At 44.9% G+C, this 21,882-nt stretch overlaps 1 protein-coding gene across 1 annotated transcript; it reads right to left on the reverse strand.

Annotated features, from left to right (window-relative positions):
* Window positions 1-241: 241 nt before the first annotated feature.
* Window positions 242-21,186, reverse strand: ZBTB8B (zinc finger and BTB domain containing 8B). The gene is made up of 4 exons (XM_059068525.2): window positions 21,063-21,186; window positions 15,562-16,558; window positions 6,751-6,929; window positions 242-3,532 (listed from the first exon to the last, which is right to left on the reverse strand). The coding sequence occupies exons 2-4, from the start codon at window positions 16,517-16,519 to the stop codon at window positions 3,218-3,220; spliced, it is 1,452 nt and encodes a 483-aa protein (XP_058924508.1). The 5' UTR covers window positions 16,520-16,558; window positions 21,063-21,186; the 3' UTR covers window positions 242-3,217.
* Window positions 21,187-21,882: the final 696 nt, after the last annotated feature.

A 21,882-nucleotide genomic window follows, 5' to 3' on the forward strand; every position in this document is an offset into this window, starting at 1 on the left:
GTTTCCCCAAGCCACAGCTGTCAATGAAGCATTGGCAGTAGTAAAATTATCCATCTGGAGGGTCAGAACAGATGCTAAATGTCTTCCTCAAGTTATGAAACTCCCATATCATCTGATCACAATGGTGTGAGTTAGTGTCACCTTTGAAAACTAGGACGTATTAGAAACCAACCAACCTACCCTTGCCAAACAAACAACTTTTCATTTATCTCTACAGAAGCATTATTTGAAGAAAAGAATTCAAATGTTCAGAGCTTTAATGAAAGGTTTGAGGAACACAGCAATATTTGGTGGAAATACTGAGCAAAAATCAATGAAAACATTGCCTATCATAAGCAACTGAATAAAGCACACCCCTTTTGGGGTGAAAAGATAGCACGAACACATGAAAGCACAAAGCAGGTTACAAAGGACCAACGATGACAGGAAGTACAGTGGTAATGCTCAAAACAGAGTGTAACAGGAACTTCTCACCCACCCCATCCCCTGCCCCTCTCTATCCTGTTACACTACACTTCACAGAGATAATTCTATTGTCAATACACAAAGGACACACAAGAAAAACCTAGCCGTCCAAATGAAACATTAAGAATTCAAGTGACCAAAGGCCACTCCAGTCTCCCCACCGCCCTCAGAATCAGTGCATGCAGGCCTGCCTGTTGCCTTTCTCTACGTGGGGTTGATTACAACATCAATTAACAACAACAAAATAAAAAACCCTTCATAGTATTCTGAACCTCCAGAATACTCAATTTCGCAACATTCTGCAGACCACTGTGTCAATAGCTTTCTTAAAGAATATTCAAAGTATAGTGACCACCAAAATATTTACATCAGACTGGCATCTTTCTGCCAAATGACCAGAAGCCATGATGCTCTATGTCATTTCTAAAGGTATTACAGATCCAGGCCTTATTTATATTCCTTTCCAACCCCTGTGAAAGCCTGTTCCCTTCTCCCAAAAGAAACAACTTCCCAAGGGTGCCACTTTTCAATCCCATTACAAGTAAAAATCCTGTTCCCATCCATGCAGTATATGTAATATTAGAAAAAAAAAATCCCTTTGCAAACTTGGACTGAATATGCCAGAAAGATGCCAAATATAAACTAAATCACTAATGGTCTGCATTGGGCCCAACTGTGAATTTACTTATAAAAATATCACCAGCTCCACAAATTAAACCTCAAAGACACTGTGCAGATTATAAATACCGACCACCAAATGGGAACATAAATTTAAATTAAAACTGAGGACAGTTTATTATCTGATAGTCCACACAGAGGAAGTATCTCGTTTAAAAGTGATAGAATTCAGTAACCAGATTCAGTTATTCCCAGTGGCAACACGCAAACTCCAAACAGACAATGTCTCCAGACATTGCCAGATATATGTACTCTGGGGGGCAAAATCACCCCCAGGTGAAAATCACTGTCTTCGAGTGTAATCTCTAATGTAAAATTTTTTTTTTTGCACCCAGTGATGTGAATAGGTTATGGGGTCACCAGAGAGGATCACTGCTCTGCCAGAGAAAGCAGGCAGTGTTGAACTGTGAGGTAGAAGAGTCATATTAAAACATCAGAAATGCTTTGAACGGAGAGAGCGAAAATATCAAACATAACTTCCTGCAAAGTATATCTTCTATACCTCCTTTTAGTTTTCCCTTTTGCTAAGGTCCTGCTTTTAAAACAACGCTAATATTTTCATTTCTGGTAAGAAGTGTTTCTGGTCCTTGAAAAATTTCAATGTACATTTCTTGATCTAGAACAATAATTTTCCAACTATCTCTGTTTATAGACCGGTTTTTAAAACTTCCAGTCTACTTCAGGCCAATGTGTGGTCCTACTGTGTGGACTGGGATCCAAGAATTCAGCTGCTGTCTGGGGCTAGCATCATCCTAGGGTTCTAACTTCTATTGAGAAGTACAGTTTAAACACCTTCTGAACCCTTCAATGCTAACAGTTATTTACAAGCCAATTTACAATTTTTTGATTATCTCTTTTTGTTCAAGAGGCAGAAAGGAAAGTGGTGTTGTTTTTTTTTTAACCATCTTTTGAAATACAACTATAGTAAAATTAAAGGAATAAAATTCATTTTGGATACTTTAACATAAGACAAAATTATGAAAGTGCCTTAAATATCTTTAATCCCTAATATTTCCTGCTCTTTAGACTTTTAAAGAAGTACAGTCTCTTTTGTTAGAATAATTGCATGGCTGCAAAGTGGGTGAAAAGCAGACTCGTTTTAAAAACCTGTTCTTCTAGTAACCTTCCCTTTCTCTCCAAAGGATCTTTTAAAAGGTAAACAATTTAGACATATAACTTGCTTATATTGGCTTACCCTTTCCCACCAATTTAAGTTCTATTCATAAACAAAGTGAAGGAATGTCAGTGGTGGCTGCATTTCCAGGTTACACAGCAGTGGCTCTTGGAAATGGCTGGAAAACGCATAGGAGCATTTTGAGTTTTGCCCAAATGCCTTGTTTTATGATCATAAAACAGGTTATTTGTGTGCACAGAATTGTTAAATCCCAAGCCAGACAGGGAAACCATGCAGACCTGAGCTCTCAGGCTCCCTTCCCGGGGCTAACTTAAAATTTAATTCAACGGGGCAAGTCACAGTGCCATAAGGAAACTTTCAGTTCATTTCCATGCTTGTCTGCACATAAATACCCCCAGCCTTTAAAACTGCAATCTTAGATTTAGAAAGTAATTTTTACAGTCATATAGCCAGACGGCCCTGTCCTCCTTATATCAAGGAAACTTTCTCCTTAATACTTCACCAGAAAATTAAAGTACGGAATTCATCAGAAGAGTCTTGGCAGAAGTAAGATTGATTTCAAAACTTAATATACTCTTGCCCACCTTTTCAGAGCAAGAGGATGACGACACAGGAATGCAGAAAGATTGAGACACTATGAAAAAAGTATGGAGATTTTCTTATCTTCCTCCAAACCAGAGTTTGGATGCACAGCAGGAAAAACAGGACGCCTCAGAGCCAACCTTGATTCACTCAGAAAGCTTTCAGAAATCAGGGGCGGCACTAAAAAGTCCTTTGAGTCACAGAATCCAACCTCCACCATGTAGTCTAACAGAAATGCAAATAATTAACAGTGAAAAAATGTTCCTCTCAGGGTTCCACAAAATTGGACAAAGGGTGACTTTCAACCACAGAACTGGCAAGAACAAATGCTAAACCCTCCTCTCCACTAATTTATTGCTACGTAAGCATCTCTCCATCTGATAAGCTGGGCTGAATTTGGGGTCTATCATCCGAATCCTCTCTGCCGGGGTCGTTTTCCTCACCAGACTCCACGTAGATTGGCCAGTCATTGTCTGTGTCACTCTTTTCTTGGCTCTCGGACGAAGCCTCCACCAGGCTAAGGTTGATGGGCATCAGTTCGTCATCATCATGTGTGTCTGTAACGCAGGTGCAGCTGTCACACAGCCCGAAGCGCCGCAGCCCCTGCGACAGGTGACTTGTGAAGGTTCTTCTGCAGCCCTTGCAGATAATTGGACGGTTGGACCTATGGACCTAAAATCACCAGCACAGTAAATGTCACAGAAAAGGGGTTGAGTCATGGCCTTCAGGGCCCCATGAGACATGGCCCCCTGACCCTCCAGTTTCATTTCTCACCACTCTCCCTCTTGCTCTCTCTGCCACAGTCTCAGCCTCACCAAGGTCCTTTCCACCCCAGGGCCATCGGACATGGGTGGAGTGTGCCCTCCTCCCCACTGTCACCCCTCCCTCCTTACTAATGCCTTTTCCCCGCCCCCCCCCCAACTGTGCCATGCAGCTTACGGGGACCTTAGTTCCCCAACCAGGGATGGAACCCGTGTCCTCAGCAGTGAAGGCTCAGAGTACTAACCACTGGACCGCCAGGGAATTCCCACTAATGACTTTCAAGGAAGTCTTCTCTGATGCTCCAGGACAGAATAGGTCCCCCAGCTACATAGTCTCACCTATACTTCTCCCTTTGTTTTATTTCTAACAAATCATTGGTAAAATTCACTAGATTCTAAGCTCCAAGAGGTCACGGACTATCCTCATTCATGTTCTCTGTCCTCTGTCACATTTGTTACTACATCCCTAGTGCCTGGCACATGAAGGGCACTCAGTGAACCGATTAGGATTTTAGGCATGGCCTCTTACGTACCTTGGATTGTTTAGTTATTAGGAAGGCAGATTTGCCAGACAGTGTATTCTCTAAAAGTGCCAGCAGATGCTTCACCCTTGACTTTTTCATTGATAAATGCATTCCTTACTTATGAAAAGAGCTTTGCATACTAGAAAAGAGAACCTGATCTCCTACTCCATGCAGCTCCTTGTGAGGGCAGCAGTCCCAGGGGTCCCCTCTGTATAAGGAACTATCTTTCTAATGCATGCACTTTTCAGGAACTCCAGCCAAGAGGGGATCTGTGAATCAATCAGAGCCTCTCTTTTAGAGAGCTCTGGATGCAGGATACACACAAGAGGCAGTGACAGAGAGAGGCTGATGCAGAAGGGCCAACAACGATACCCAGGTTGCTGGAGTTGCCGTTACATCCTGACCTATGTCCCTGCTTCCCCTGAGGTTTCCTGGGCTTCCTATGCTAAACCCCCAATGCCTGAGCCAACCCGAGTGTGTATGTGACCCTTGCAACCTGATGGAGCCTTTGAAGACCACCTCTTTGGACTGCAATAGACTGGACCTCGTACAAAGTGGAAAAATAGAGGGAATGAGGATTCCAACCAATGAAACATCTTAAAGGTACCCTGGGACCAATTGTTGTCAAGATGGACTGGAGATATAATTTGAAGAAAAAAAAAAAAAAGACAAACTAAAACTTAAGGCCTTGGGGTAAGGCCACTCTCGCAAGTATGCTAGGGCCAGCACTGAGAGCAGAGGCAGTCAGTAACCTTGTACTTATCTTAAATCTGGATTCTTTCAAAACCATAATTCACGGGCTTCCCTGGTGGCGCAGTGGTTGAGAGTCCGCCTGCCGATGCAGGGGTCATGGTGTCCCGGTCTGGGAAGATTCCCACATGCCGCGGGAGCGGCTGGGCCCGTGAGCCATGGCCGCTGAGCCTGTGCGTCCGGAGCCTGTGCTCCGCAACGGGAGAGGCCACGACAGTGAGAGGCCCGCGTACCGCAAAAAAACAAAAAAAAAAACCAAAAAAACCCCATAATTCACATACCATAAAATTCACCCTTTTAAAGTGTTCTATTCAGTGGTTTTAAGTATACTCATAAGGTTGTACAACCATCACCACCATCTAATTCCAGGAATTTTCATCACTCCATGAAGAAAGCCTGTGCGCATTAACAGTCATGCCTCTTCCATCCCCCGTGCCCCAATCAATAAACTACTCTCTATCTCCATAGGTCTGCCCACTTTTTGTATTTCATATAAATGGGCTCACATAATAGGTGGCCTTTTGTGACTGGCTTCTTTCACATAGCATAATGCTTTCAAGGTTGTTCCATGTTGTAGCATGTATCAGGACCTCATTTCATTTTATGGCTGAATAAAATGTATCCATCGTATAGATATGCCACATTTTATTTATTCATTCATCAGTTGATGGACATTTGGGTTGTTTCTACTTTTTGGCTATTATGAATAATGCTGCTACGAACATCTGTATGCAAGTTTTTGTGTGAATGTCTGTTTTAGTTCTCTTGTGTATAGACCTAGATGTAGAATTGCTGGGTCCTAATGGTAACTTTATGCTTAACCTTTTGAGGAACCGCCAAACTCTCTTCCACAGTGGCTGTACCATTTTATGTGCCCACTAGCAGCAGTATATGAGGGTTCTAGTGTCTCCACATCCTTGCCAACACTTTGTTATTATCTGTTTTTTTATTATTATTATTATAGCAATCCTAGTTTGTGTGAAGTGGCATCTCATTGTGGCTGTGATTTATATTTTCCTAGTGACTAATCATGTTGAACATCTTTTCATGTGCTTATTGGCCATTTGTTTATCTTCTTTGGAGAGACGTCTATTCACATCCATTGTTTAATTGGGTTGTCTTTTTATTGTTGAATTATAAGAATTCTTTATATATTCTGGTTATTAGATCCTTAGCAGATAAATGATTCACAAAGATTCTTCTCCCTTTCTGTGGGTTGTCTTTTCACATTCTTGGTAGTGTCTTTTGAAATCCAAACCATTTTTATGTTGGATTTTCCAAAGACTGATTGCCTTGCTCAAAGACGATCTCAAATGCAATGCCTTTCTAAATGGCCTGAAGGCTTTTTAGCAGGTAGGAATCACCCACTCACATGGGAGACAGAATCCTAGGCGGCAGCCAGTGGGAGGGGAGGTCCGCTTGGGCAGGGGTCCTCTTTGCTGCTCACAGGTAGCCCTATAAATGGCAGTATATCTCTTCCCCACCCCGGGGTGCTGAGGTTGGGTGGGAAACTGAGAATGCAGCTTACCTCTGGCATCACACCACAGGGAACATACCCACAATCCCCTGTCTAAGCCTTAGTGTTCTCTGCCTTTTGACAACCATCCCTGACTAGGGTCTTAACTTTCCTCCTAAGCAAACTAGTCTGTTACCATATAAGTTTTAACTTTCTCTAAGTGCCACCAACCCAGGTGTAATTTAGTAGCAGAAATACATGTTTAAAATTCTCTGGAAATACCCCAGTGGACAGAGAAGAGAAAGACAGACTGGCCTTGCCCTCACATTAGACGAACGTCATGAACCACCGCCACTCCCACCCCACCCTCCTGAGAAAACCGCCAGCTCCTCCACTTACGCTGAGCGCGTGGCCCCGCAGATGCTCCTGGCGGGTGAACCTCTTGCCGCAGGTCTCACAGGGGTAGGGCCGCTCCCCCGTGTGTGAGCGGATGTGCCGCTTAAGGATGCCTTTCTGTTTGGCAGTGTAGGGGCAGAAAGGACACTTGTGCAGCTTGATGGGCACCACCAGCACACCACCTGGGGAACCAAATGGTACTGTAAGCAGCAACAGCACTGGCCGCCCTCCGATGGATGGGATCCAGAGCAGGGGAGCTCGACCAGCCCAGGTCGAGAAGAAGGGCCCGAACTCCACCAGCAGCTAACAGCAAAACATTGTCTGCAAATTGCCACTCTGGCTCCCAGTCAGCCAGAGGAGAAGGTGGGCTTCTGCTATAAGATTGCAAGGAATGCTGTAAGGCCTCAGCTTTGAAACTTCTCTGTGGCTCACAGTTAGAAAACACAGCTTATATTACAACCTTAGAACACATATACCTTCATGTGGACAACATGAAAAGCTTCCCAAAATAATACTCACTCTGATAATGTCTATTCTCTTTGATTTCATTTTAGGACAATAATGATTGAGACCCTGTTCTAGACTGAATTTCATCCCCCTCAAATTCATACATTGAAGCCATAACCTCCAATGTGATTGTATGTGAAGACAGGGCTTTTAAGGAGGTAATTAAGGTTAAATGAGGTCGTAAGGGTAGAGCTCGAATCTGGTAGGACTGGTGTCCTTATAAGAAGAGGAAACTATGCCAGAGATGGCTTTCTCTCCTTACTCTTGCACAGAGGAAAGGTCATGTGAGGACCAGCAAGAAGGCAGTCGTCTGCAAGCCAGAAAGAGAGCTCTCACCAGACACCAACCCTGCTGGCACTTGCTCATACACCCGTTGACAACATGATTATCACCCACATGTATAAAAACTGTTCCTTTCAAGTTTCCTGAGTTACCCTTATTGTAGTATTCCAAGATTTGTCTCCTCTATCCTTGCCCTTCAGAATTTTACAGACTTTGATCACATCATATTATATGTGGAGGCACTAGTAACTCAAGCTTTCCAGGCACAGAAACCTGAGTTCAAGTTCTGGCTCTGCCACTTACCAGCTGTGTGACCTTGCACATCTCACTTAACTTCTCTGTGCTTTACTCATCTGTAAAATAGGGATGATAATAGTTCCCACCTCATAGGATTATGGTAAGAATGAAATGAGGTAATGCCTAAACACAGCAGCTGGCATATAGTAAGCTCTTATAAATGTTAACCATTTTTGTCACATCATCATCACCTGGGTGTTTCTTTTCTGATTAAGCTGGCCAGGCTCCTGTGGTCTCTCTCAACATGGGAGTAACTCCTTTTCTCTGGGACCTTCTCAGGACACCTAATAGGGCTTTACCTTTCCTGAGGTGCTGCCAAAAGTATGGCAAACTGAATGTCAAGTGAGAACCCAGCATCATTCTATGTACGGGTGAAGATTATTCTCTTTAGTCTCTAGTTCCCATCCTGATAATGCTTAATATTTTGCATAATCTATAGTGACTCCAAAATCTGTTTCCCAGAATAAAAGCAGCAGCTCATAGCTCAACACTGCATATATATGTTGGATTATTTATTTTTCACTGATCACACTGGTGCTGAGATGCCAGTTTCCTGCTCACTCCTCTGGCACTGTGGACTCTGCCCATCATTTATCCTCATCAGCCTGACATTGTACTATCACCTTCTTCCCAACTATAAAAACATTCAGTAAAATGGGTTCAGTGTTAATCGTTGGAAAAAAACAACTGTTAACTATTTTTCCATCAGAAAAGTATGAATTATCGCAACACTTTCCTTCCTCTCTCTCTCTTTTTTTTTTTTTTTTTTTTTTTGCGGTACGCGGGCCTCTCACTGCCGTGGCCTCTCCCGTTGCGGAGCACAGGCTCCAGACGCGCAGGCTCAGCGGCCATGGCTCACGGGCCCAGCTGCTCCGCGGCACGTGGGATCTTCCCGGACCAGGGCACGAACCCGTATCCCCTGCATCGGCAGGCGGACTCTCAACCACTGTGCCACCAGGGAAGCCCTTTCCTTCCTCTCTTATGATCTGATTGCTCCAAAAAAAACCAGTTCACCTGAATGCCTGTTACATGCGAGGCACTGTGTCAAGGTGCATCTTTACCAAGATACCTGTTTCTTCCCTCAAGAAGTTAAGTCTAGCAGGAGAGAAAGGCATGGAAACAAATTCATACAATATAATATAACACATGCAAAGTTCAAAGTGATGAAACAATGTAGAAAAGAAAGTAATGAATTCTCTCCTGGAGTTCAGAGAAGATTTCACAGGAGAGATGACCTTTGAGCAAGGTTTTAAAGGATGAATAGTTCACTGAGAGTTTGAGAAAGAGAAAGGTATCTCAGGCAGGGAAACAACACATGCTTAGGCACAGAGGTAAATGAGAATATGAAATATTAAGTGGGGTGGAGAGGGATGAGGAATGAAGCCAAGGAAAGGGCAAGGAAAGGTCAAGAAGGTCACGTTCATGCATTTATTCAACAAATTTATACTGAGCACCTATGATGTGCCAGGCTGCGTTCTAAGCCCTGGGGATACAGCAGTGAACAGAAAAGACAAAAATCCCTGCCTCTGCAAAGCTGATATGTTACGGAACTTGGACTTTATTCTCTAAGCAGGTGGGGTTTTAAGCTGGGAAGGTACAAGGTGAGACTTGACTTTTAAAAGATCCCTCTGGGGATAATGCAGGGGAAGGATTTAAGAGAGGCAAGATTAAAGGCAGGAAGTCCAGGTGGGAAGGGATGAGCGATGACATGAATTAAAGCCACGGCTGTGGAGGTGGAGAGAAGGGGAAAAGTTTGAATCATGGCCCCACGCCTAGATATTGCCAATAACTGTACTCACTCCATAACCCACATTTCAAGCGCTCCACTTTCCAATCACCGTTTTATATCTTTCCAGCTCACCCCGTAGGTGTTCCTTCTCTACTGGGACGGCCAAGCCATGGACTATACTGCCATTTTACTGCCCTTCCCCTCCTCGAGTCCTCATTCCCCTCCTTCGCCAGCTGAGTGCTTATAGCCCATCAATGAAATCACTCCTCTGCATATCCCTCAGCTGCCTTGGTCCACTATCTCCCTCTATCTGCATTCATCTAGTTCAGTATAACTCTCTGCCTATTCTGTAGGTGAAACAAGGCAAGTTAACATCACTGGAAAAAAATGCACAACTCTGTTCCGGTCTCACTTTAAATCAATCCAACCATCACCGTCTGAATACTATAACATCAAAAGAGCCCTTGGTTCTGCCCAAGAACCCTAAGTATTTCCCTGGTTCATTCACTCTCCCACTCTTCTCAGTGACTATTTCATACCTTCCCTCTGCTCAAATCTCCCACCCCTCCTACTCCTTCCTCACTGTCAGCTGCTGTCCTTGCTTCTTATTTCATTGAGAAGGAGGAGCAAGCAGAAGAGAATGTCTATATGGTCCCAGCCACCCCCCAACCTCCAGTATGAACACATCTAATCCGCTTTCACTCCTGTTACTATGAATGAATTGTTCTCCGTCCCATCCAAGGCGAGACCATCCTTCCACTTATACATAGGACTCCCATCTCTCCTCGATCTATCCATTGTCCCTCACTCTTCCATTATCATTTATCTTCCTCTCTCCTGGATCATTCTCATCAGTAAATAAATGCTTTTAGATCCCCCACCTTAATAAAAACCTTAACCTCATATGCCCCTTCAGCCATGGAAGCATTTCTTTGTTCCCTTCACAGCAAAATTTCCTGAAAGAAGCATCTATACTCACTATCTTCACATCTACGTCTGAGTTCTCTTTTAAGCCTACTCTGTTTGGTCTTTTGTCCACCACTTCATTGATACTGCTCATCAATGACCTCTCCATTACTAAACCCAATGATCAGTTCTCAATCTGCCTACACACAGTACTGGACATAGTTGATTTCTCCTTTTTCTTGAAACATTTTCTCCTCTTGGCATCTATCACTCTTTTTGATTCCCTCCTACCTCACTGGCTGCCCCTTCTCAGTTTCCTTAGCTGGTTCCCCTATTTTCCTGACCTCTAAATGTTGGGTCAGGGCTCAGTCCTTAGATCTCTTGTCTCCTGCTGCTAGATCCATAGGTTCATGGAACATACAGGCTTTAAATTCCACGGACCCAGTAATGACTCCCAAATTTATATCTCAGCTCTGATTTCTCCCCAGAACTCCAAACATATAGATGTAATTACTTACTGCACGTCTTCAATGGGATATCCAAGAGGCACCACAAACATAACATTTAAATCAAGCTAAAAACCTTAAGGTCACCTTTAATGCCTCTTTTTCTCATACCACTTGTATAAGCCATTAGCACATCTGGTCAGCTCTACCTTTCAGAGACAGTATAGCCCTAATCCAACCACATCTCACCTCTCTACTGCTACCACACTGATTCAGGGAGCACAGCTCTCACCTGGGCTATTGAAGTCACCTCCTAAACGGCCCTGCTGCTCCCACCTGTGCTCCCCTCTAGTCAACAGGAGAGCAAGAGTGGAAGCAAGAGGCCCACTTAAGAGGTGACAGCACACAATACCCAGAGGGATCCTTTTAATACATGCCATCTCGGGCTTCCCTGGTGGCGCAGTGGTTGAGAGTACGCCTGCCATTACAGGGGACACGGGTTCGTGCCCCGGTCCGAGAAGATCCCACATGCTGCGGAGCAGCTAGGCCTGTGAGCCATGGCCGCTGAGCCTGCGTGTCCGGAGCCTGTGCTCCGCAACGGGAGAGGCCACAGCAGTGAGAGGCCCGTGTACCGCAAAAAAAAAAAAAAAAAAAAAAAAAAAAAAAAAAAAAAAAATATATATATATATATATATATATATATATATGCCATCTCAAGTCACTCTCTGCCAAGACCCTCTAGTGGATTTCCTTCTAAGATATATATGCCATCTCAAGTCACTCTCTGCCAAGACCCTCTAGTGGATTTCCTTCTAAGAGCAATATTCAAAGGCCTTCTCATGGCCTTCAACACCCTACCCAGTCCACCCTCACTCAAACTCTCTAACCTTATCCCCCACGACTCTCTGCCTTGATCACTCCACTCCAGCCACACCAGCATCCTTGCTGTTCCTTTCATTCACTTGCCAAGTGTGATCCTACCCCTGGGCCTTTGCACCTTTCTCTTCCCTCTGCCTGGAATGTTCTCCCTGATATCTCTACAGTTTGCTCACTTAAAGGCAACCTGTTAGGGCTTCCCTGGTGGCGCAGTGGTTGAGAATCTGCCTGCCAATGCAGGGGACACAGGTTCGAGCCCTGGTCTGGGAAGATCCCACATGCCGCGGAGCAACTGGGACCGTGAGCCACAACTACTGAGCCTGCGCATCTGGAGCCTGTGCTCCGCAACAAGAGAGGCCGCGACAGTGAGAGGCCCGCGCACCGCGATGAAGGGTGGCCCCCCGCTTGCCGCAACTAGAGAAAGCCCTCACACAGAAACGAAGACCCAACACAGCCAAAAATAAATAAATAAATAAATTTTTTTTAAAAAACATTGAAATAAATCACATTTCACTTTAAAAAAAAAAAAAAGGCAACCTGTTAGAAAGGCCTTCCTGGTCAACACTAAATAAAACAGCATTCCCTTCACTTTCTATCAACTTTGTCCCTGCTTTAGTTCTTCTTCATACTATATATATACTTATTGGTTTATTGTCCGGCTCCCTACACTAGAATATCAGCTCCATGAGGACGAAGACTGTCTTCTGTTCACTGCGATGAATAGTGCCTGGCATATAGGCAGGGCTCAGTAAATATCTGTTAAATGAATGAATGAACAGGAATGATAAGATGTTGAAGAAGCAAGGCAATGGTGGAATGCTGACACACTGACATTAAATGACCCCATGATGAGGCTGAAAAGGAATGGGTACTTGTAGTGTCAGAAGCCAGGGGAGGAAAGAATTTCAAGAAGGAAAGATCAGAGTTAACTACCAAGAGTGGTCAAGAAAGATATAACACCTGAAAATCACTCCCTGGATCGGCCCTGGAAATGTATAGCTGACCTCATGACAGTGGTTTCAGGGAAGAGGGAGTTGGTGGTAGTGTCAGAGCACAGTGGGCTGAGAAAAGATTGGAAGTAAAACAGTAGAGGTGGCCGATATAGATGAACTTTTCAAGAAGCAATGGCAGGTGCTGGAGCTGGGGATGAGAGGTCCAGGGAAGAAAATTATAGGAGGATCATGTGCTTTGACAGTTTTCTGCTAGTGTCAGAGATGAGCAATGTGAACACAGAACTACTGTAACAGCCTCCTGACCGTCCCCCTGCCCTCGTCTCCCATCTCTGCACCATCTTGTGCTGAGGCCAAATTAATCTCTCCTGTCCACTCCCAAGCTCAGAAACTACTAAAAATTCTCCTGTGCCTACAGATAGAAACCCACATTTTAGTATTTAAGCTTTTCCATGATCTGACTACAATTTCTCCCCATGTCTTCTTTTCTTACCTTCAGATGCCACTTTTTTTAATTGAAATATAGTTTGATTTGCCATATTATGTTAGTTTCAGGTGTCAGGCAAAGTGATTGTTATACGTATACGTGTATTTTTTTCAGATTCTTTTCCATTATAGGTTATAACAAGATACTGAATATAGTTCCCTGTGCTATACGGTAAGTCCTTGTTGTTTATCTCTTTTACATATAGTAGTGAGTACTCAGATGCCACTCTCATAAAGCCTCTCTGACCTACCAGTAAAAACCCAGTTCTGCTTCTGGGCTACTGTGAAACTCACACCTCCATCTGTCTTCCAGCCCTAGTACCTTTGTACCACACGGTGCCATTTACACACCTCTTAACTCCTCTAAGACACCATCAGTTCTTTGAGAGCTGGAGCCACATCTGACTTATCTTTGTTTCTTCACAAGGAAGGTGCTCAAATATTTGAGCCAATAAAGGAATAACCAAACAAATCCGTCCTACTCTGTGCCTTGGCACTTGGAATAAATGTAGCCCAGAGCCAGGTGAACCGAAGCAACACCTGGCGGACAACAGGCATGGCAAGTGGCTGGGGTGGCTGCCTTGCCACAGACCCATGTAGCTGGAAAGCTGCCTCTACAGATGGACAGATGGACTTGAATGAGGGTGACGTACAGCTGAATTACTATTTCTTGATACTTGTGCTTACAGGCAGAGGGGCTGACAGACAAAACCAGTGCACTGAAATCCTCTATCCGCTTGTACTGCCTTCACGGTTTGTTTTATGAGTGAAACGAAGCCAGCCAGGGTTGCTAGTATTAGCTGTGACATTTACCAGCTCTGCATTCTTAAGAAACTCACTAAACCCTCTTGGGTCTCAGTTTCTCTACACTTCTTCTACCTAACTCATGTGGCATTACGAGGGGCTGATGGATGGCAAAGGGGGATACAGTCTGTGAAGTGCTACTATATACACGGAAATTAGATTTCAACAAGTTCCCACAGTGTAGTCACTGAAAACAACCGCTACCCTTTTACATGCTGGTTAAGACACTGTCTCTGAGGACCAGAAACCGTACTTTCAAGTTTTTCAAGTCAAGTTTTAATCAGACATACAGAGCATTCTTGATTTTTTAAAAAATGAAATTTAGATGCAGGAATGAAGTAATCTTTCATTAAAAACTGTAAAAGTGACAAAAAAGAAAGAAATTAAAAGTCTCCAGACAGGGCTTCCCTGGTGGCGCAGTGGTTGAGAATCCGCCTGCCGATGCAGGGGACACGGGTTCGTGCCCTGGTCCGGGAAGATCCCACATGCTGCGGAGCAACTAAGCCCGTGAGCCATGGCCGCTAGGCCTGCGCGTCCGGAGCCTGTGCTCCGCAACGGGAGAGGCCACAACAGTGAGAGGCCCGCATACCGAAAAAAAAAAAAAAAAAAAGTCTCCAGACAGACTCAGTTTTCCTGGGTCTCTCCTATGTGTTCATGTTATTAAATTTTTGTTTGATTTTCTCCTGTTTAAAAAGTCTACCAGGGCTTCCCTAGTGGCGCAGTGGTTGAGAGTCCACCTGCCGATGCAGGGGACACGGGTTTGTGCCCCGGTCCGGGAAGATCCCATGTGCCGCGGAGCTGCTGGGCCCGTGAGCCATGGCCGCTGAGCCTGTGCGTCCGGAGCCTGTGCTCCGCAACGGGAGAGGCCACAACAGTGAGAGGCCCGCGTACCGCAAAAAAAAAAAAAAAAAAAAAAAAAAAGTCTACCAAAGGATACAAGAAATTTACTCACATGAAACCAAATTCAACTCTAAAATATTCTCCAGTAAATCACACCATCAGCCACAACATGTTAACTGAGTGTCTACATGGGCCAGGCACCATGATTGACACAAAGAAGGATAAATTTCCTACCTGTATAGAACATGTTCTCATATGTGAGAAAAAATTCTGAAAACCTTTTCATTTGGTCCTCAGCCCTGTGAGAAAGGCAAGGTGGGGGTGATTATCTCCTGAACAAAAAGGGTTCAAAGAAATTTCATGATTTAACCAAAGTCTCTCTGCTGGTTAGTGGAAGAGAATGGGTTCTTTCCATGTCTCCATACTGCACTCAACATGCTTACACTCTAGTTGCAGAGGTAAAAGACAAACATACGTGAAGGGGCAATGCCCTGCACACAGCAGGTGCTCAATTAATACCTACTGGCAGTGGTGGCAGTGATAACGTGGTGATAACAGTGGCGGTGGTGATGGTGGTGATGTTGATGACAATAGTGACAATGCCAGTGATGAGGATGACAGTGGCAGACCAGAAGGCACACGAGTGTGCGCTAAATGGGTGGCAGAGACGATGGAGGCTCACGGAGCTCACCTGAGTCGTCTCCATACCAGTCAGTCTGCACATCCATCATGGAACTCATGGCTGCTACTTCTGCACCACCTGGTCTTCCCTCCAAACTCCGAGAAAAGTGCTGGTCAGCGTCCTCTTTGCTCTGGATGGCACTGTGGCACAGAAGCGCCTCCAGGAATTGCTTCACATGGTAGTTACTGTAAGCCAAGTCGACCGCCTGGCCTCTGGGCAAACCCTCCTCCCTGCGGGCCAGGCTCAGCGGGGCAGTACGCTGCTGCAGCTGTCCAGCCACCTCCACCTCCACTTCCTCGGCATCGAACTCCACCTTGGGCTCCATCTGTTTGGGTCGAATGGAGCGGTCACAGTCCACCGAGCCACTGCCCTGGCTGTCTTTCCCCACCAGTGCCAGAGGGTGGCAGCCTCTGCAGTCACCACGGGGGGACTCTCTTGGCCAATCCACACTCTCTTCCCCCTCGGCTGGAGAGACCAAGCTCTTGGTCTCACAGGAGGTCCCTTCCCTGCCTGAACCGGGGCTTCCACTCTCCACCCGGTGAGCCACTGCTGCCACCGCTGCAGCCACAGCGGCCTCCTTCTCCATCTTTCCGCAGATGTCTAGGGATGACCTGATGTATGTCTTGCAGAAGTTCACCACGTCGTTCATCTGCAGGTAGCTGGCAGCCGACATAACTTCAATCACGTTCTCCCCACACAAATCCAACTTCCCGGAATAGAGGAAGTCTAAGATGGTGGAGAAGGCGTCGGAGGTGACGATGTCCAAGGAGGCGGTGCTGTGCCGCCCGCTGTCCTGGATGTAGTGAATGAGCAGGGCTCGGAAATAGCCGCTGTTGGCAAACAAGATGTTCCTGTGGGCCTTGAAGATCCGCCCTTCCACAATGATGCTGCAATCACAGAAAAAGTCCCTCTGCCGCTGCTCGTTCAACTCCCCCAAGAGCTTGGTGCAGTAGGACTGCATCTCCATCTCTCCACCAGCTGCTGCCGCTTGCAGTAACCTGGATCTCTGCCAAGATTTTTTTTTTTTAGTTAATTCACAAATCCCAACCTTCCAAATAAGATGTTCGTTTTTTGTTTGTTTGTTTTGTTTTGTTTTTCTTTTAATTCTTCCAAAAACCCTGGTTGAGTAATGTCTTTATAATATGGGCTGTTTGGGATCTAACAAAAATCAAAGGTTGTCTAACTGGGTTAACTGATGAAAACAAGAAAAGTAACTATTCCTAACTGTACATGGGTGCAGTACTTAGTATTTTACATGGATTCTTTCAACGAATTTTTATAAAAACCCTAAGAGTAAGTACTAATATTATACATTACAATATTGTACTTATTAATACTGTACTTTTGAGACTCAGAGAGGATAGAAGATGATTCAGCTGCAACAGAGCCAGGACTCAAAACCTCCAGAGTTCATGCTCTTATAAATTACATTCTACTTTCTTCAAGGCTCAAAATATAGATAATACCTGAATCTAAGAATTACAGTCTCCAGGTAAGTCTCCAGTGTCCCAATACAGAACTTAGAGACTGACAAGTACAGTCTCAGCTCACACCCATTATCATAAGTTTGTGCAAACATTTAGTGGAGGCTTGGGCTAGCCAGCATGCATTCTCCATTCTTATGGTTTTAGTGCCCTTTTTGGTTTTGGTGGAATCATCCTTGGCCCCAACCACAGCCAACGTGCTTTGCGTAAAGCTGGCACCATCCCCAGGCTCCGGACGTGTAAGAGGTAACATAGGCTAAAACCATCAACACATCTTACCCTCTGACCACAGTGACTGGCTCAGAGATGGCCGTGTGACTTGGTCAGAGCCAATGAAAAGCAATGAAACGTTTGCTGGGGTCTCCAAAAAAGAGTGCTCTCTACTCTGTGGGAATGTGGGATGTGAGGGATGCTGCTGCCACACCACAAGGGGAACCAGCCTAACACAGATGACAGCCCAGCTCAAGCAGGAGCAACAGATGGAGCCCAGGGACACCATCTGAGCCCCAGCTCATGCTGTGCCAGAAGCCAATTGAGTCCCTTTTTGCTTTAGCTGGTCTGAGTTGGATTTTCTATCTCTTGCAACGGAGACACTCCTAATTGATTGACTCCACGACCCTGGGTTCTCTCCTCTGTATTTTTATATCCTGGACCTTCTCTGTCAGTGGACTATAAGCCCTTTGAAGGCATGAGCCGTGTCTTACTTCATAGATTTCCCCCACAGCCCCTGGCAGAGTGCTTTGGACAAAGTAGGTTTGCTAAATACAAAGGAATACTCCTTTCTTACCTGCTAAGTAGAACAAGTATAAATCAAGTTTAAAATCCATCTGCTAATGAGGAAGACAGAAGCTGACCTTCCCTGAGCTCTCCTCTCCATCTTTTCCCATCACACAAACCATGCAGCCATCCATCAACTTACCTCTATTATTTACCAACCCACTGAGCTCTGAGAAGTTCTTACATCTTCTCCCTCTATCGGAATCCCAAAAGGCCTAGTTAGAGCTGCCAACCACAGCTAACAACTCTTCAGCACTCTTTCTTTCTACAAATGGAACACAATAATCACCTCACCCAACAGAAATGAGGCACCTCCACCCCACAGAAAGACTCTTTCCACTGGCCAAATAGATCCCTCAAGGCCTATGTGCTAACTGAACAGACTTTACTCATAAAAGACCAACAACAACCTCATTAAATGGAAATTTACACCTACATTACACATATTTATAACAAGTGATGCATTAAGTTTAGAAGCTAGAGAGCCAATTAGGGAAATAAGTAGAGGAGCCTCTCTAAGCAAGTAAACTGACAAACTTAAAAGTGAGAACTCACAGCTAGGAAAAGGTTAAAAAGTTATAAAAAACAGACCTAGAAATTTTTTCAAAATATCAGCCTGAGGCCACTTGGCTAAGGGTATTAAATGCTCCTACATATTCAAAATGGCCTAAGGACATCACTAAATTATAGCCCAGGGCTATAATGGATGGGACTAAGTCATCAAGATGATTCTTTTTATATTCATTTTAGACCCAAGGAAGTTATAACTTGGGGAATTTTTTTTTCATCCAAAGTAGTTAAAATTAACATTTTCATTCAGAAAGGAAGAGAACTGTCAGATATCTGAAAAATTCTACTCTTCCCAAATAAATCAGCTCTGAAAGTTTTCACAGGACTCAGATTTCACTGTCATTCTCACCTCTTCCAGCCACTCCAAACCCTCCTGGCTTTGGCAATCAAAATATTAAGGGGAAAACAAGACACAAGAGAATGCTACATTTAAATACCACATTCTGTTCTTCCTCAGAACTGAAAGAAAACCTATCAGACTGGGAAAATCACATTTTTCAATGTAATAATATCCACTGTTGATGGAACTGTCATTTGGAACACCATTTTCGAGGGGAATTTGACAATATTTATCAAAACTTTGGAGACAAATCTTTTGTCCCCAAAATTTCATGGCTAAAAACTTATCCTTTTGAATGTATTCCCAAAAGTACATCAAGTCAAAAGTACAGAGATGTCCATTGCACGAGGTTTTTGTTCAAGTGCAAAAGTAGAAACAATCTGAATGTCCACCAATAGGGGACAAGTTAAATCAACGAGGTACATTCACTCAGTGGAATACTATGCAACCATGCATTTAATGAGCTAGAGCTGTCTGTGTTCATATAAAAAAGTCACCAAGATATATTAAGGAAAAAGGCAAGACGCAAAACAAAATGTACAGTATGATCCAATCTATGTACATGTTTTTGCTGGTATATGTAAGAATTTTTTTCTGGAAGGTTTTATGAGCAAGAGTTAACAGCAGATATCCTTGAGGAGAGGGACTAGGGGTAAGAGGTGTGTGGAAGGACCTTCATTTTTCATTTATAAACTTTCTGTACTGTTAGGATCTTTCACTGTTTGCATATATTGCTTTTTTTTTCCTTTCCTTTTTAGCAAAGAAGAAAAAGGAGGAGGTGCAGAGGGATAAGGAGTTGGTAAATCAGGGAGATAAATACCTAAGTAGGCCCAATACTTCTTAACTTGTAGAATGGTCTTATCTACAGGGCCTCCTCCCAGGTACTTGCATTTTTTCACTGGAAGATGCTCCTTTCCAGCAACAGTACCCAAAACCCATTTCCTCTGGCTTCCTCTCTGCAAACATTCTAGATTCTACCTGGCCGTATAAATACCCCCTGACTTTGCAAAAGTCTATGCACATACTTTCTTCAAACCCTTCTCCAATCCTGCATTTGGCATACAATGTGGAAGTATTATTCACATCAATCCCACTTGCCTTCAGTGCTCTGCATCCCTGGCACATGCTGAGGATCACCACTTCTCCTGGAAAGGAAGCTTTTAGGGTACACTGCTCCCAGAAGCACATTTATCCACATTCTGGCAGTGACACTCCCAACCTTCCCACGGTTTCAATTCAACAGTTACTGGCTACAAGCAATGCCTGACACAAGGAAGATGCCAGGAATAGAAAAATGAACCAAGTACAGCTCATGTCCTCCAGGAGAGGGCAGATGCCAACACTAGTACCTGCAACCAACTCCAACATTCCCCTGAGGGGATCGCAAGACTGTCTTCACTCCAGTGGCAAAAGCAGCTTTGAATTCCACCCACTCTTTCTGACAACGCTCCTCCAGTATCACCAACAGGAGAATAATGGAAACCTGCTCACCAATTGTTAGTGTGTACTGGGCACTACTCCTCATGAAGCACTGTAAGAAATACTTTACAAGCATTAATTAATTTTAATCTCACAATAACTCAGTGCAGTAGATAAAATCATTATATCCTCTTTTTCAGAGAAGGAAATTGAGGTTCAGATTTACAGATAACACGCTGAAGCTAGGATTAGGACAGAGATTCATTTTAATCCCAGAGTTGACATCCTTAACCACTATGCCAAATTGACTTCCCAAACCCTCCAGGAAACCGCGAGAAGAGCTGGGGAACTCACTCACTCCTTTCCCCAACGCACGGAGTGCTGGGGAACTACTCGGAAGAAGAGTTTCCACTTTCACAGAAAGTATTTCTGGGTCAACTGTATCTTTGATTCACCAGCTAAACTGATGGCAAGACAAGGGGATCCTTCCCCATCCGGAGCCAGAGGACCCTGCAGAAATCACCAGAACCCGTTACTGTACATGGTCTTTGGCCCCCGAGGGTGAGAACTGAGGCCTTGCCCCTCCCATGGCCTCTCCCGGACAAAGTGACCATCGCTGCGACGGTCACTGGCCCAGCAACCTGGCGCCATCAGAATGAGCGCGCGCCCATACCACCCGCTGGACGACGCCCGGGGTAGGGGGCAACCCAAAGTCAGGGAAGGAGGGGAGGGAGGGGGTCGGTCATCGAGTGAGGGTTCGCCCGGCTGGGTCCGGGGATTCGCCAGGGTAGGACGGTCCGAGAGAGGCCGACCAAGGCGGAACATCCCTGCCCGCTGCCCACCCCGGGCCCCTCCCCGGCGCCCCGAATCCTCCCCAAGCCAATGAAAGCGACAGCGTAAACCCGCTTCTCAGCTCTCACCTTCCAGCGGGTTGCAGCCCCGCCGCCGCCGAGCTACGCGCACCGACACGCCCCCCTTTCATTCACCTGCCGCCCCTCCGGTGAGAGGCCGGGCAGCCGACTAACCATGGGTGCTCCTGGGCTGAGGAAGGCGGGCCCTTGGGCCAGAAGGTTGGTCAATGGCTCTGGTGCCCCCTCCAGAGGATGCGCTCTGAAGGCTCCAGTTCTCGCGGGGTGATGGGAGTTGTGGTCTCAGCGTTCATTTTTCGGGCAAAGATACAGTGGACAAAACTACAAGTACCAAGATGCCAAAAGGGGCAAGGACCAGCGCTTGTAAAAGGCTGGAGCTCGGTTTGGTCTTCTGAGTCCCACTTGAGGGACCTGCGAAGTAACGGTCTCTTTGTCCGAAGAGCTAAAAGCACGTCGTGCATATTAATACAGTCTGGAGAGTAAGAGCTATGACCTGTCAGTCCGCACACATTTTACAACTGCCAGCGCTATCCGCAAAACTTCTGGAAATGAGTGAATGGTTTAATGTACTCAACAGGTTTTCTTGAACACCTGCAATACTCTCTTCCCTTGAAAGGATTTCAGGTTTATATATACAAGTGAAACTGTTAAACAGCAGTACTGACATGTTCCAAGTAACAGTACAGGCACGTTCTGGGACGGTTGTGAAATAGACAAACCAGGTTACTGCTCTCAGAGAGTTTAGTTCTAATGAAGGGTGTATTCGTTTCCTAGGGCTGCTGTAACAGAGTACCACAAACTGGCTTAAACAACAGAAATTTATTGTCTCACTAATCTGGAAGCTAGAAATCCAGAATCCAGATGTAGGCAG

This window comes from Kogia breviceps, chromosome 1 (genome assembly GCF_026419965.1).
Source record: "Kogia breviceps isolate mKogBre1 chromosome 1, mKogBre1 haplotype 1, whole genome shotgun sequence".
Classification (NCBI taxonomy): domain Eukaryota; kingdom Metazoa; phylum Chordata; class Mammalia; order Artiodactyla; family Physeteridae; genus Kogia; species Kogia breviceps.

What these genes read in the sequence shown, in the direction of transcription:
- ZBTB8B (XM_059068525.2), bottom strand. Translation starts at nt 16,519, where the DNA reads ATGGAGATGCAGTCCTACTGCACCAAGCTCTTGGGGGAGTTGAACGAG. An exon ending in CTGGTATGGAGACGACTCAG is followed by an intron (nt 6,930 to 15,561) that starts GTGAGCTCCGTG and finishes TTGGTTCCCCAG; the next exon opens with GTGGTGTGCTGGTGGTGCCC. An exon ending in TGCGGGGCCACGCGCTCAGC is followed by an intron (nt 3,533 to 6,750) that starts GTAAGTGGAGGA and finishes TGGTGATTTTAG; the next exon opens with GTCCATAGGTCCAACCGTCC.